Here is a 13,878-nt window from a genome sequence, read left to right on the forward strand (position 1 = left end):
TACACTCGCAGTAGCACAGGAACAGAGCGGGAGGGAGGGAGAGAGAAAGAGAGGCAGGGACAACAACATTAGAAAGGTATAGTAATCATCCACAACTATTTTCAGTTGCAGATGATAAAGGATTCAGAAAGTTTATTCATGCAGGTCCATATGACAGAGAATATGCATGTTCTTTTTGTTTTCATATTTTAATTTATGTTTAATTGTGTTGTGGTTTGCAGTGTTTTGTGTTGTTCCACTTTAAATTTGTTTAAAAGGAAAAAGCTGAAATTTAAATAGTTAAAAGTTTAAAATGTAAATAGTTGTTTTTTGTATTATATGATTTATTTATTACATTTTATGTGGAGTGAATAAATAAAAATATATTTACGGTGGCCCCTACAGACACAACACGTATAAACTCCAAGACACATTTCTAGCGTTAACTGAACTTCCAAAACAGAGCTACCTAGATCACTTAAATTACACAATTGAAAGCATATGTGTATTGTTTGTGTATTTATACACAAGCACTCATATATATTCATATAAATTTTAAAAAAAAAAGTTCATTTACCTGTTACTACCACACACCAAATCAGGTCGTTGGTACTTGCTGGCTTGTGTAGCCACTAAGTAACAAAAGCTCAACACTGCCACTAGCATCCTGGAGCACTTGTGTTGTGTTTTGTACGTGTTTTGGAGTTTGTACATGCTTCCGGGTTTGTATGTGCTATGGAGTTTTTACGTGTTTTGGAGTTTTTACGTTTATATATATTTATATATAAACATATATAAATAAAACAACATTTTTTTACATTAGTAATTCCTTTTGTGCATATATTCATATTGTTGTTAATAATAAATTAATTAAAGCAACAAAACAACCTGAAGATCCCATCCCAACAACAGACTGTTCTCTCTGCTGAGGTCAGGAAAGCGATTCCGCTCCCTGAAGACCAACACAGAGAGACTGAGGAGGAGCTTCTTCCTGCAGGCGATACGGTCTCTCAATCACACCACCACACAGTACTGACCCACACATATGGTTCTTACACACACACTGGACTTTCTGGACTTTGGTTTTGCACAACACTGGTCACTATATTCTTCATTTCCGTTTAATACTTGTACAGCTGCTGTTATTGTGTATATATTTATTTATATTTAGATTTCTTCATACATTCTTATATAGTTCTATATTGTGTATTGTGTATTTTGTTGTACAGTTATTTTATTTTCAACTTTAATTTATATATTTTATCTTATTCTTCCCAGTTAAATTTACCCTTCATTCTAATTTGTGTTGTACAGTTATTTCATTTTTAACCTTAATTTATATTTTATTCCTTCCTAGTTAAATTTACCCTTTTTAATTTTTCATATTTATTTCCTATCTTATTCATAGCCTTTTCCTTTTTTGTTTTCTTTAGGTCACGAGCAGTTGTCCAAGCATTTCACTACATATCGTACTGTGTATGACTGTGTACGTGACAAATAAAATTTGAATTTGATTTGAATTTGAGATCCGGTTGGGAGCCGAAAGAGCCGGCTCTTTTTAGTGAGTCGAGCCGGAAGAGTCGGTTCTCTAAAAGAGCCGGAAATCCCATCACTAATATTTACTAAACTTGTTTTTGTTTTATTTTTCTTCATAAAGCCACGTTTTTATATTCCTATTTTCTTCATATAAAATATAACAAAAATTAAATATTTTATTCTGTGTTCTTCTTTAATTGTTGCCTTGATACTGTATATTTAGTACATTTCGATTAGACTTTAACACAAACACAGGAAGTACGAGCCCGTTTCCACCGTTTGTCCCTCCTGGTGTTCCGTAGTGGCGGTTCATTGGCTGCGGGCGCCTCCAAAACAAACTCAGTTTCGACTTTTCGGTGATTAAAAACTCTTTCTGGGTAAGTATAGTTAATCTTAAGGACTCTGAGGGTCAGGCGAAAACATTCCCGGCAGTTTCCGCTCGCCTCGCGACTATTTGTTAACTTTAAAGCCGTCAAGCTGTTAGTCGGTTAGCATGAGCTACCTGTAGCTGCAGGTTCAAGTTAACGGAGCAAAGTCGATAAAATTTCTGTTTGATGGACCAAAAACAGCCTGCGAGCCGTTAAAAGTCCTCACAGGCGTCAGACTCAGCTTTACGTGTCCGTCTGCCTGCAGTTAACTGTGTAGAAAAACTACAACAGAGACCAAAAAACTACGAACATCCGATAGAAGGTTCCACAGAAATACTTCAGCACTGTGTACTTTTACTGCCTGATACTTGGAGTTACTGCACCAGCTTTTCAACTCTACCTTCCTATAAGACTTTTTAAAACCAGGTTTCAGAGCGCTGAACAGTAAAGGAAATAAACACAATCGAAAATAAATTAAATAGAATCTAGTTTTGAATTCAGTGGGAAAAGTAGACATGCACATTTTTGGCTTTGTCGGTTTCTAAAAGCCAAAAAGTAAAATGTAAATCCGATCCATCTTCCTGTGTTTATGTCGCAGGTTTTTCCTTTCCCTTCTATAGTCATGTAGTTCTGATCATTGTTTAATGGAAAACTTTACAATTATGTTGTTTGTGCAAGTTTGACAAAACCAATGATGAGCTGTAAAACTAACAGTGACGGCCTGCGACGATACAACTCTCTGTGCATGTGTTTATTTTCTCCAGCTGTTACCATGGAGGAGGTGACACGGCTGGTGTCGACCGGAGACTGCGTGAAGATCTGGGATGCGGTTTCCATGGCGCCAGTGGAGCAGTTTAACCCACACAGCACAAGCCACCCTGTTGCTCAGGCCTGCTGGAGCTCCAACAGTATCCTGCTGTCACTAAGTCACCACAGCCGGGATATGAAAGATGGAAATCTGCTGTCTTTGTCATGTCCAGCAGGGGGCGACTCCTCTGTCTGATTGTATACACATCTTTGGTCACCCTGAGCTCAGTAAGCACTTCCTGATGAGTTTATGATCTCAGTTGGCGGTTTAATTTCAAGGGGCAGCCAATCACAATAAAATGTCTTAAAGGGGGAGGAGCTAAAGCAGCTTCTTTCAGACAGGTCATGAACAATATGAGACAAAGAAAGCTTATTTTAAACTATGAGTCATGCAGAGCTGCCCTGTCAGAGTGAGCAGCATAAATCACCTTTAGATCTGTGAATCAGCCTTGACCAGTTCTCTCAGACCAGTACCTGGTCAGCGCCAGCAGCAGTGGGGACAAGCTGGTCGTTTCCAGCCTCAAGTCGACTCCTGTGCCGGTGGTGGAGCTGGCCGACGGGGTGAGTCTCAGCTCTTTAAAGACTGCAGAGGGGTAAAAGAAGAATAAAGCCTAAGACGTTATTGTTTGTCTCTGGGTCCAAATTCTCCTTCAGTTCCCAAAACACTGAGCTTTAGAAATATGATACCAGCTGTTCTCCCAGGTGTTTTAGTGAAGTTTAGGTTTCAGGGAAAAGAGGGAAACTAAAGATTTTAGTTACGCTGTGTAGTTTTAGAAAGCCGAGTCAGTCTGGTAAGTATCTCACTGAGAGCTCTTCAGCCTCTGTGAAGTGTAACGGTGCTGGTTTGTACCCGTGTTCAGAAAAAGCAGACCCGGGTGTGTCTCAGCTCCTCGTCTCAGTTTCTGGTCAGCGGAGGTCTCGATCACTGCGTGCACATCTGGGACCTGAAGACCAAGAGACTGCACCGCTCCCTCAAGGTAGGACCTCACGCCACCTCCGGGTTCCTTTACCTCTGAGCGGGATAAACATGGCCTCCTTTTCTCTCAGGACCATAAGGAGGAGGTGACTTGCGTGTCCTTTAATGCCAACGACAGCTACGTCGCCTCCGGCTCCACCAGCGGCGACCTAGTCCTCCATAGTCTGACCACCAACCTATCCAGCAGGCCGTTCGGCCACGGCAGCAACCAGGTCAGACCTCCACTTTCATATCGTTTTTCTTTTAAAGATTTTCTTTGAAGCTGCTCATGTGCAGCCGCTCAGGTGAGCTGTGAGTTGGTGATATGACTGTAGTGAGGGAGCAGCCAAAAGGTGGAGGTGTGCTTTCAGTTTATTTACCTCACCTCATCACGTTATATAAAGTCTTTAATAAAAGAAGAACTCTGCAGGCTCAGAGTTAACCGGAGAGTGGAGGAGGGGCTCCGTTTTTATGCTTCACTCTGTTCAGTCTGTGTATGTAAAGACTGTAACTAAAAGACAGCAGAGGAATGTTTGGTATTACTGCTTGATAATCTGTTGATCTCCAGCCCATCCACGACCTGAGGTTGTCCACGGTGAAGCGCTCCCTGCTGGGCAGCGTGTCTGACAGCGGAACGGTGGTGCTGTGGGACTCCAACACCCAGAAGGAGCTGCACGTGTTTGACGGCGCCCACAAGGCCCCAGGCTCCGGCCTGGCCTTCTCGCCCACCAGCGACCTGCTGGTCGTCAGCGTCGGCCTGGACAAGAAGATCGTCTGCTACGACACCGCCAGCAAGATGTGAGTCCGATCGCTCTGTTCTGCACGTCCCTGCTCGGTCACAAGGCTGTCACGCCCTCTGTGGAGCTCCTGTTCCATAGAGGGCGCTCTCGAGCTCATTGAGAATGAGCCGGGCTCTGAGGAGGTGTAGTTTTTCACCTGTCTTCCTTTCAGGAGACTGCAGAAGACTTCTAGACTTTAAAATGAGTCTCATCGTGTTTTATCCTATGTTAATATAAAACTTTCTGTCCAGCAGTCCAGAACCAAAGCAAAGCATCAATAAGAAGGCAGCATGAGCTGAAGCCCACTCTTTGTCTGTGGATAAAATCTGTTCCACTTTGTGTTTAACGGCGTGTTCGTCTGCATCTCCAGCGTCCTGAGGTCCATCCGCGTGGACAGTCCTCTGACAGCTGTGGACTTTACTCTGGACGGTACTGGGCTGGTGGTCGGGTCCACTCACGGGAAGATCTACCAGTACGACCTGAGAAACTCCAGTTCCCCCACCAGGATCACAGTGGCCCATAAAACCTCAGTGACCTGCCTGCGCTTCCAGAGCAACGCCAGCAAACACAAGGTACTATCCTCGGGACTCTCAGACGGAAGATGGGAATAATATCAATTTTTCCTTCAGTGTGTCCAAACCTGCAGGGTTATTTTCTCTCTTTCTTGTCTCAGTCCAGTAAAATTGGCTCCTCAAAAACTTCCAGCTCTAAGAGATCCTCCACCAAGCTCCCCAGCAGCCAACCAGATCCCACCGCCAGCACAGGCCCTGCCCCCAACAGACAGGTGACAAACACAGGTGGGTTTCACGCTGTAGGTCACTGTGAACGCGAGTGTGCGCGTTTTGTTTTGCCCACACAGATAAATAAGGCAACTGTGAGCTTGAAGCTCCTGTGGCAGTGTGGCCAATCACGGTTGTCCTGTCTGATGATGATAAAGCCATAATTACAGCACGTGTTCAGCAGGAGGCGCTGCTGTGGACGGGATGTGTCGGGAAGCTGAAGGCCAGCAGGGGGCGGAGCAGTTCAGTAGCGTGGGACGAAACAGTCTGGACATCTTCTCTCCCGCTCGCGAAGGTCAGAGGCAGCCTGTGATTGGCTGAAATCTGATGCTGCATTCACTAACGTTGCCTTGTTTTTGTAAATCGCAGCGTTCTCTGTAGTCAAAGGAGCTTTCAAAGAAAAGCGTCTGGACTTCTTTAAGCTGCTTGAAGACGTTTCAGCTCTCAGATGAGAGCTGAAACGTCTTCAAGCAGCTTAAAGAAGTCCAGACGCTTTTCTTTGAAAGCTCCTTTGACTGCGATGACCTGGATGACTGAGAACCTTCACAGCCGTTCTCTGTTATCACCTCTAACTGAATCCATTTCAGTCGTGCTTCTCCTTCTTCTTCCAGACCCGCTCACCCACGGGACCACCGCGAACACCCCATTTGGACGAGGACAGGGTACGAGAGGTGGTCACCAGATGCATTTGAAGCGACGCTGCCGTCGGACCAATCCTGACGCTGTGTTTCTTTTTCCTTAGTTACCACTTCGGAGGTGATGTCTAGAGATGGGGAGGGTCAGCAGCTAACAGGCCGGGCCAGCCTGGACATCTTCTCTCCAGTCAGAGAAGGTCAGAGTTCAAGTTCAACGCCCATTTAAAATGCCTAAAGGTCCAGGTGAGGTCACCTGGAGGTTAAAGAATGTCTGCACTGTGCTTCAGACTCTCACGCAGGTCCCAGCTCTCACAGGAAGACGCCACTGGGAACGCCGCTCGCAGCCTCGGCGGGGAGGTGCTACAGCCCGCTGTCAGTCTTCCAGACCCCTCCGGCTATCAAAGAGGAGGAGCCAAACACCGCTGTAGCTGGAGAACTGTGTGATGCCAGAAAGGTGATGACCTTTAACCTTTAACCTCTACACCTGTGACAACGCAGGTCCACCTAACTGAACTTTGATCTGTCTCAGTCTGACAAAGTCAGCTGTTCCAGTCTGGAGACACAGAGTCAGTCCACGCCCCCTATGTCACAGTCAGCCAATCACAGTCAGCTGGCCCCGCCCTTCTTCACGCCAGAGCCCAGCCTCCGGAAAGCCAATGGCATTCAGGCTCACCTGAGCTACGACTCACCTGTCCACGGAGCTCCACCCACCACATCTGCAGCAGCAGGTAGAGTCGGGCAGCAGCAGTTCTGAGGGTTCAATTCCCACTAAGGTCCGATATCACCGTGGTTAGTTCACTGTTTGTGGGACTCTGTAGGAATAGGCTTGTGAATTGGACGCTGAGTTCAGGGTCAGCTGCTTGTGTGGGAGATTCCGATGTTTCCTCTGCCTTCAGGTCCGGCTCTGTCGGCTGCCGTTTCCTCGTCTCTTTCTCAGAACATCGCCGACGTGGTTGGACAGGCCGGAGCTGCTCCCCTCACCTCCCTGCAGATCCACTTCATCCAGAACATGATCCACGAAACTCTGGAGGAGTTCAGGTCAGTCTGACCTCTGACCTCTCTTCAGAGAAAAATCAGCTAGCCTTTTTGTGGGGACTATTTTCAGAGGCGGGTTGATTTGGTGTTTTTGAGCTTTTATGGCAGCGGGACATGAACAAGCTTCTCCTCCTCAGGAACGCCTGTCACAAAGACATCATCAACCTCCAGGTGGAGATGATCCGACAGTTTTACATCCAGTTGGTACGACAGATTCGTCCGAGCTTTCCTCTGATGGTCAGATGTGACTTTCTGGTTTTTTATGATTCTGTGTTTGTGTTTCAGACTGAGATCCACAGTCTGATAGAGAAATACTCCGTCAACGAGTCTCTGGTGGAGGAGATCGAGAGGCTGAGGGAGGAGAACCGCCGGCTCAGGGCCAACTACTGACCGTCTGGAGCCTCGTTCTGGCTGCCTCCTCCCATCCTGACGTCAGATGGTCCAACATGAACGTGTGTGTGTGTGTGTGTGTGTGTGTGTGTGTGTGTGTGTGTGAACACTTATGTACCCTGTTTTGTTGTAATTTAATGAATTTTGATGTCAAAGCCTGGAAGAGTTTGAAAGGCGGTCGGTTCACATGTGCCTGCATCATGTTTTAGTAAGAAGCTTTTGTCTGAAGAAGAATAAAAAGAAAAAGTTTACAGCCAATAAAAAAATTACGTGTGTGTGTTTTCATGTACATCAACCCGAATCTTTCTAAAACCTTTGGTGTGTTTATCACAGTTTTAATGATCAGTAAGTAACACGGTGTGAGGCAGTATTTACGGTGATATGCGGTCGTAGTTTGTAGTGAAATGTGTGTTTGTTCTTTGGCTTTTCGCGGGCCGGCGGTTTGAGCGTGTCGGGGTGGGGTTAATCTCTGCGCGCTCACACTCTTTGGTTGTTTACCTGCTAGCCTGTGAGCGCGCAGCACGCTCACTAAGTTCAGACTTTTAGGTTTTCGTGCTCCGCGGCGATGAACCCGGAGCTCAGCGGGTTGTTTTAGACCAACAGCAGCGGGGGAAACAGATTCACCGCGGGAACTTTAACCCTGCGTGACCTTTGACCCGCTCAGGCTCGGTTAGTTTATTGTCGGGTTTTTCTCTTTCAGCCGCTCAGAGCAAAGTTGGCTTCCTGCTAGCGCTGCTCACCTGACGTGAATCACCTGAAGGTGACGTTTCATTTGATCCACTTCACGCAGGAATTCAAACCCTGCAGCAAAACTGAGACCAACGAGCCTCAAACGTTCCTGTAAGTGTTTATAGTATTTATGACGTCACGAGCTGAGCGTTAAACGTGTTTTCAGTCTAATCTAACGCGCACCTGGCAGACAGGTGTGCGTTACATGTACTGCGATACTGCGTGTACTTTCTAACGTTATAGACCTGCAGGCAGAGACACGCGGAAACTGTTACCTGCAGCAGGTGCCGGCGGTCACGCCCACTACAGATCACGTGCTGGTGTGCCAATTTTTTGCACACCTGGGGCCCGTTCTTCGTACCTCGCTAAGTAGGTTAGCCGGATTAGATTGTTGACGATTTCGCGTGATCCTGGATCAGTCGGTTCCCCGAAGCTCATCCGGGACTTGCTGTCATAGCAACAGAGCCGTAAGCGTAAACCTGCTCGGGAGCAGGTTCACTTTATGTAAACAGGATTAGATCGCGGCCACGCAGGTATGTCCGCTTCATTTATACGAAAGCAACAGCGATATTCCACCACTGTTTCACCATAAATAAATAACATCAATGTAACTAAAGACAATGCAGCACCTGATCCATTTATTGATGTCACACAGATACATACAGGTCATTTCCTAAAAAAGGGAAATGTACTATTAACATTCTATTACATGTATGTGATTATTACAGATGTAATTCATATTTCAGAGTAGTAATTGTAAATTACGTCGTGTAATCAAGATGAGAGACCACGGCTATAAAAGCGAAGGTGGATTTGGGAAGCCTGTCGCAGCCATGTCCTGTCCGTATACGCGAGCCACCCATTGCGGAAGGTGCAAGATTGATAAGGAGAGTCCTCAGAATTCAGCGTATATTGCGGGATAGACAGGATCCTTTAGCTCAGCGCGACAGTGTGCTCATAGAGAGATATCGATTTTCCCGTGAGGGTATTATTTACTTAACCAACTTGTTGACGAGGGGGTGCAGGACCACCACCTGTCTTTTTTTCCTCTGCCCTTTTCTTGGTTGCTGTTATGAACAAACTAACAGAGTATTACAGGCCAGTATTACCTTGCCAAGAGACGCAAAGCAATCTAAGAGATAAATATTACCATTCTGTAGAATACTCCTGTATTCCACTTTTACTTGTTCCCATGTTCTTGTGGGTCCTGTTGTGGCTCTAATGTGAAAGGGGATATAATATAACATATTATAATATAATATAATGTAATATAATATTGGATAATATAGTGTCATATGATAGATCTACCCTACCGCCTACTGGTGTTGGCCAGAGGGGCCGATGGCGCGATATGGCAGCCTGGCTACAACCGTAGCTGCCTCCACCAGTGTGTGAATGTGGGAGTGAATGAATAGTGGTATCGTAAAGCGCTATATAAATCCAATCCATTATTATTATTATTATTAAATTACCTACGAGTTTGATTTGTCAGCAACTTTCTGCCAGCCCTCTCTCCTTGCTTTTGCAGCCTTTGCAGTGTTCTCTTGCGTTTTAATTAAACTCTGAAACTCCTGAAATCCCTCACTCAAGAGTTCTTGCTCTGCTGCCGGAAAATACCGAGCACGCCCCTTCGACATTTTCGCCGACCAATCAGCGGGTTGCCGATCAATGTTTCTACTATCGATGCGTAGCCCCTTTTACGACGCCCAGTGATGTCACATTCCTGCGTCCAGCTGTAGTAATCGTCAACAGCAAGTGTGTTCGGGGAACCGGATTAGCGAGCTCACGGTTAGCGCGATGATTTGATCTTGGATGTGTCATTTGATCTTGGATGTAGTAAGCGACGTACGAAGAACGGGCCCCTGGATGAGCCGCTGTGGGTTATGTGCTAACCGCGAAGTGAACCGGGTCGCTCTCCACCAGACTCCATTCACAAAAGCTGGATTTTTACGTCACAGAAGGGCGGAGCTTTGCGTCTGCAGCGGCCTCGACTGGTCCGTTAGTTTGTGTTACGGAGCGACTCTGATGTTTTAGTGAGTTAGTTCGGATCACAAGAAAACACTGAAACAGTAAAGTCACGCAAAGTTGAATAGAAACTTCTTTTTTCTGTCAGGTGAAAATCTGCGTTTTTGTGAGTGGACTCTGGTGTAAGATCGGTTTCTTTGTTGGCCTCCCAAAAGCCATAAACGTCATGGGAACAATAGGTTAGCAGGTACCTTCAAGATGTACTTTATTGTTATTATTAACATTTAATTATTAAACAGCTTTATTGTTGTTTATTTTTAAAGTGTTACTGTTACACTGGCGCCTGTAGTGCTTCGGCTGTCACAGATAAATGACAGTCGGCCATCCGATCCGGAGCCGATGGCTTCAGATCTGACTGCGTCATTCAGCCTTAACGCTGTTTGTGATTCCTGTGAAGCGACTGATCTGGTTCGATGGTTCTCTTGTTGATTCGTCAGCAGAGCTGCAGTTTTCTTTGTGTTGCACATGGAATTGAATCCTCAGCAGTTACTGAGCGTGAGCAGCAGGTTAAACCTCTTTAATCTGAACTTTGCGTTTATTCTGCCTTTCTCAGCTCGGACTGTCCTCCAGGAAGATGGCCAACCCACTCAGGTCTGAAGTGTTTCGACTGTACAAGAACGTGAGTGTTGGGGAAATTCATTTTTAAAGAACTCGATGACCAAAGTTCCCTCTAATGTTCCACGTGTCTGAGCGAACACACAAACTCCCTGAGTGTCCCGTGGACCACTGTGAGCAGCAGCAGACGTGTGCACTGTGGTCACGCCAGCATCCAAGTTACATGTTTACTAAAGTAATCAAATTACAGCATTTACATTTATGTTAGATGACTTTTAACTGCTTTAACCCACTGACAATGAAAACTTAAACAATCTTGTTCATGTGCAGCATGTTAACACTATTGGAAGCAAAAATAACCTGAACTCCAATTTTGAAAACAACTTTATTTTTATTATTTTTTGCTCTGACTGTATTCTGAGTCTGTGGTCTGGGAGAGAGTCTGTAACTCTGTCTGCAAATACAGTAAATAATGACCAATGTTGGGTAATTAATTATTTAGTTACTTCTTCAAAAAAGTAACTGAGTTATGGAAACAAAGTTTTGCAGCTGTTTACCTAAAAATGCAGCCAAGGTGTTTTTAAACAAACATTTCAAACTATTCACAGAACAATCAGCTGTTCTGCATCTAATCTGATGCCACACAAATTATTTGTGTCACAAAAAATAATTTCTGTCCACTATGAGATGAAGGAGAACAACAGCCTGATACCTGCAGGCCTGACAGCAGCAGATGTATCACTGCTGTAACACCTGTAACACTCAGCAGGCGCCTCATTGTTCTGACACAACAACACTACTGACTACACTACACACTAACTACACACTAACTACACAAGATTTGTGCTAAACGTCTCAAATCTCTCACATCTCAAACACGCCGTCACTCCTAAAACTTCCCCCTCCCTAAACATCTAAATGCCATGTTGCCATATCATTCTTTGATTGGTCCACATGGTACATTTTTCCACCAATAGGAAAGGCTGGGAGTTTTGTTTTTGTTCACAGGCTTTCGAGCGTTTTCCTTATAAAACGCAGTTTTTACCGTTTCTTCCTGCAGTAAATATAAACAACGACAGTATTCAGGAAGGAAAACAAACATTGCAGATATTTTATCATAACTCTGGTTTTACGCGGCCGATCAACACAGTTTAAAAACTGGTATAAAGTCCACACTTTGTCCGTCAGTTGTTCCGTCTGTCCTGCTCACATCTCCAATGGTTGTACACGTTGGCATTAACGTGGCTTCACTCCACAGCAGCCGCTTTGCTAAAACACCGGCACATAAGGACGCTGTCAGAGCCTGTCAGCCATGTTGATTGGCTGCGTATATACGAATGTGAATCGCATCATTGGCTGGACTTTGGGATAAGGTGGCATCGTTCTGATCCCATACGGGAGCAGCCAGTCACTGACTCACACTGCAGAACAGGATTGTTAAAGTTTAATTTTAATTTCAGTGCAGGTCAGATTTTTTTTGTGCGCAACGCAGATTTTCTGTGCCAGCAGTGGGCAGCTTAGAGGGAACATTGTCGGTGACACGTTGTCCTCCAGCGATTCTAGATTTTCTGTTTTCACAGCTGTAAACGTCAGAATCGGGAGTTTGGATGATGAGACTTCAGGCGGCGTCAGCAAAGACTCCATGATGATGTTGTTAACATTTATTGACAGTTAATTTACTTTTAAGATGATCCGTCGGTGCCACTGTGAGCCGTCGGAGGTGCGTAATGATGAGATGACCTCAAACAGATCTGAAGGCACAAAGCTGCCTCTCAAATCTCCCATCATGCAAAGCGGTGCTGAGCCCCACCAAAATGTTCAAGCTTCATGTTTATCTGTGAAGATGTCAGCAGTGTTTACAGAGGGCGCTGCAGCAAGTGTCGCCCCCTGCTGGGCATTAAAAGAATGCAACTGCGTGCACAACCTGTAGTGTCTGCACCAAAGCACTGAGGTCTTTATTCATCTGTCAGAATGACGCTGAAGTGGTGTTCTGATATATTTAAAGCTTATTTATCGGATCGGGCTGAGATTATCTGCTCAGAAACACTCTGACGACACTTCATCATGTTTAGGGTGAAAAAGTGGACGTTTCAGTGGCAGAGCCGTCGTTACGCCGCGAACAACATCAGCAGAGAAAACCAACAATCAAACTCACAGCCCACCATCACAATATTTTAATAACATTAAAGCCCAAAACCCAGAAATCTAACACGCCTCCCTCTGTAGCCCCGCCCCTTTAACGGGTTCTGAGTGAAACCAGCTGCACACGTGACATAAGATGTGCTGTGGCCTGAGATGGTCACCACATTTTTCTTTGGTGAAACTAACTCAGTGAGTTTAGACAAACAGGCAGCAGGCGGCGCTTTCTTATTTCATAAATGCAAAAAATAAGATGCCCGCACTCGTGATCCCTCATGGTGAAGGTTTAAAGACTTCCTGTGTCCACCTCACGCAGGAGCTCCGCCCTCCTGAGTGAATTAGAAAGTAAGGTGAGACACTGTAACAATCAGTGTTTTTAAAGATTTTATGCATGAGGAAGCGTGTAGGATGGAGATCAGCGGCGCCTTTATGACCGCAGAGCTATCTGCAGATAAACCTTTGACCCTCTTTAGGAAAACACTTTCTGTTATCAGCTTTAGACTAAGATAAGGTCTCTGCAGGGAGCGCCGCTGAAGGAATTACAAAGCAAGACTATGTGACAAGATTTCAGATTCACCTTTTGTAAAGTGACTCACTAAAAGCGCTCGTGGATCCTCGGAGCGTTCCCGCTGCTCGTCCTGATAAAACACATTGGCCTCTGGAGGTGTGTCAGTCTAAGATCATCGTCCAGAGTGATTTTAAGACCTGTGCTGATTTTGAGATCATGTGATCATCATGTGCCGTCATACATCGGCCGCCTTTTTGCCCTTTAGTAAAAATAAAGACATATCTTTGCTAACACATCCTCTTCCTCCTTGCAGCTCCTCTACCTCGGCAGGGAGTACCCCAAAGGTGGTGACTACTTCCGCGACCGTCTGAGAGCGGCGTTTGCCAGGAACAAGGCGGTGGAGGACCCCGAGCAAATAAAGGCCCTGATTGCTCGTGGCGAGTACGTGGCCCGGGAGCTGGAGGCGCTTTACTACCTGAGGAAGTACAGAGCGATGAAGAAGCGCTACTACGAGGACTAAACGGCGACCGAACGGTGACGACACGAACAGCTCTGAGGTTTACGGATCCAATCCTGAGGTCACATGACCACCGAGTGAAGCCTTTAAATTAAAGTATTCAAAACAAAAACAAGCGTGAGTCCTCCTTCCTTCCTTCCTT

General features: G+C 45.4%; 2 protein-coding genes across 11 annotated transcripts; both read left to right on the plus strand.

The window, feature by feature from the left end:
• Window positions 1-1,749: 1,749 nt before the first annotated feature.
• Window positions 1,750-7,532, plus strand: nedd1 (NEDD1 gamma-tubulin ring complex targeting factor). Of its 3 annotated transcripts, none has more exons than XM_026172360.1 (16): window positions 1,750-1,892; window positions 2,648-2,791; window positions 3,157-3,251; window positions 3,551-3,667; window positions 3,738-3,878; window positions 4,214-4,443; window positions 4,795-4,996; window positions 5,098-5,221; window positions 5,385-5,498; window positions 5,815-5,865; window positions 5,946-6,035; window positions 6,126-6,292; window positions 6,368-6,566; window positions 6,735-6,876; window positions 7,011-7,077; window positions 7,159-7,532. In XM_026172360.1, the coding sequence occupies exons 2-16, from the start codon at window positions 2,656-2,658 to the stop codon at window positions 7,261-7,263; spliced, it is 1,980 nt and encodes a 659-aa protein (XP_026028145.1). In that variant the 5' UTR covers window positions 1,750-1,892; window positions 2,648-2,655; the 3' UTR covers window positions 7,264-7,532. The 3 variants fall into 3 exon arrangements, with proteins under 3 accessions (XP_026028145.1, XP_026028146.1, XP_026028147.1); XM_026172361.1 differs by having other exon boundaries at window positions 1,751-1,892; window positions 5,388-5,498; XM_026172362.1 differs by lacking the exon at window positions 1,750-1,892 and having other exon boundaries at window positions 2,635-2,791; window positions 6,776-6,876; window positions 7,159-7,225.
• A 217-nt stretch (window positions 7,533-7,749) lies between these two features.
• On the plus strand, window positions 7,750-13,848 carry lyrm5b (LYR motif containing 5b). 8 transcript variants are annotated; one of them, XM_026172367.1, is made up of 3 exons: window positions 7,750-8,103; window positions 10,571-10,636; window positions 13,533-13,848. In XM_026172367.1, the coding sequence occupies exons 2-3, from the start codon at window positions 10,592-10,594 to the stop codon at window positions 13,737-13,739; spliced, it is 252 nt and encodes an 83-aa protein (XP_026028152.1). In that variant the 5' UTR covers window positions 7,750-8,103; window positions 10,571-10,591; the 3' UTR covers window positions 13,740-13,848. The 8 variants fall into 8 exon arrangements, with proteins under 8 accessions (XP_026028152.1, XP_026028155.1, XP_026028158.1 ...); XM_026172370.1 differs by having other exon boundaries at window positions 7,750-7,932; XM_026172373.1 differs by lacking the exon at window positions 7,750-8,103 and adding an exon at window positions 8,501-8,525.
• Window positions 13,849-13,878: the final 30 nt, after the last annotated feature.

Source organism: Astatotilapia calliptera, chromosome 7 (assembly GCF_900246225.1).
Source record: "Astatotilapia calliptera chromosome 7, fAstCal1.2, whole genome shotgun sequence".
Classification (NCBI taxonomy): Eukaryota; Metazoa; Chordata; class Actinopteri; order Cichliformes; family Cichlidae; genus Astatotilapia; species Astatotilapia calliptera.

Bases quoted from the DNA above. Each gene is read 5' to 3' on its own strand.
- lyrm5b (XM_026172367.1), top strand. From the start codon at position 10,592: ATGGCCAACCCACTCAGGTCTGAAGTGTTTCGACTGTACAAGAAC. The intron at 10,637-13,532 runs GTGAGTGTTGGG...TCCTCCTTGCAG, and splicing joins TGTTTCGACTGTACAAGAAC to CTCCTCTACCTCGGCAGGGA.
- nedd1 (XM_026172360.1), top strand. From the start codon at position 2,656: ATGGAGGAGGTGACACGGCTGGTGTCGACCGGAGACTGCGTGAAGATC. The intron at 4,997-5,097 runs GTACTATCCTCG...TTCTTGTCTCAG, and splicing joins GCAACGCCAGCAAACACAAG to TCCAGTAAAATTGGCTCCTC. The intron at 7,078-7,158 runs GTACGACAGATT...TTTGTGTTTCAG, and splicing joins GACAGTTTTACATCCAGTTG to ACTGAGATCCACAGTCTGAT.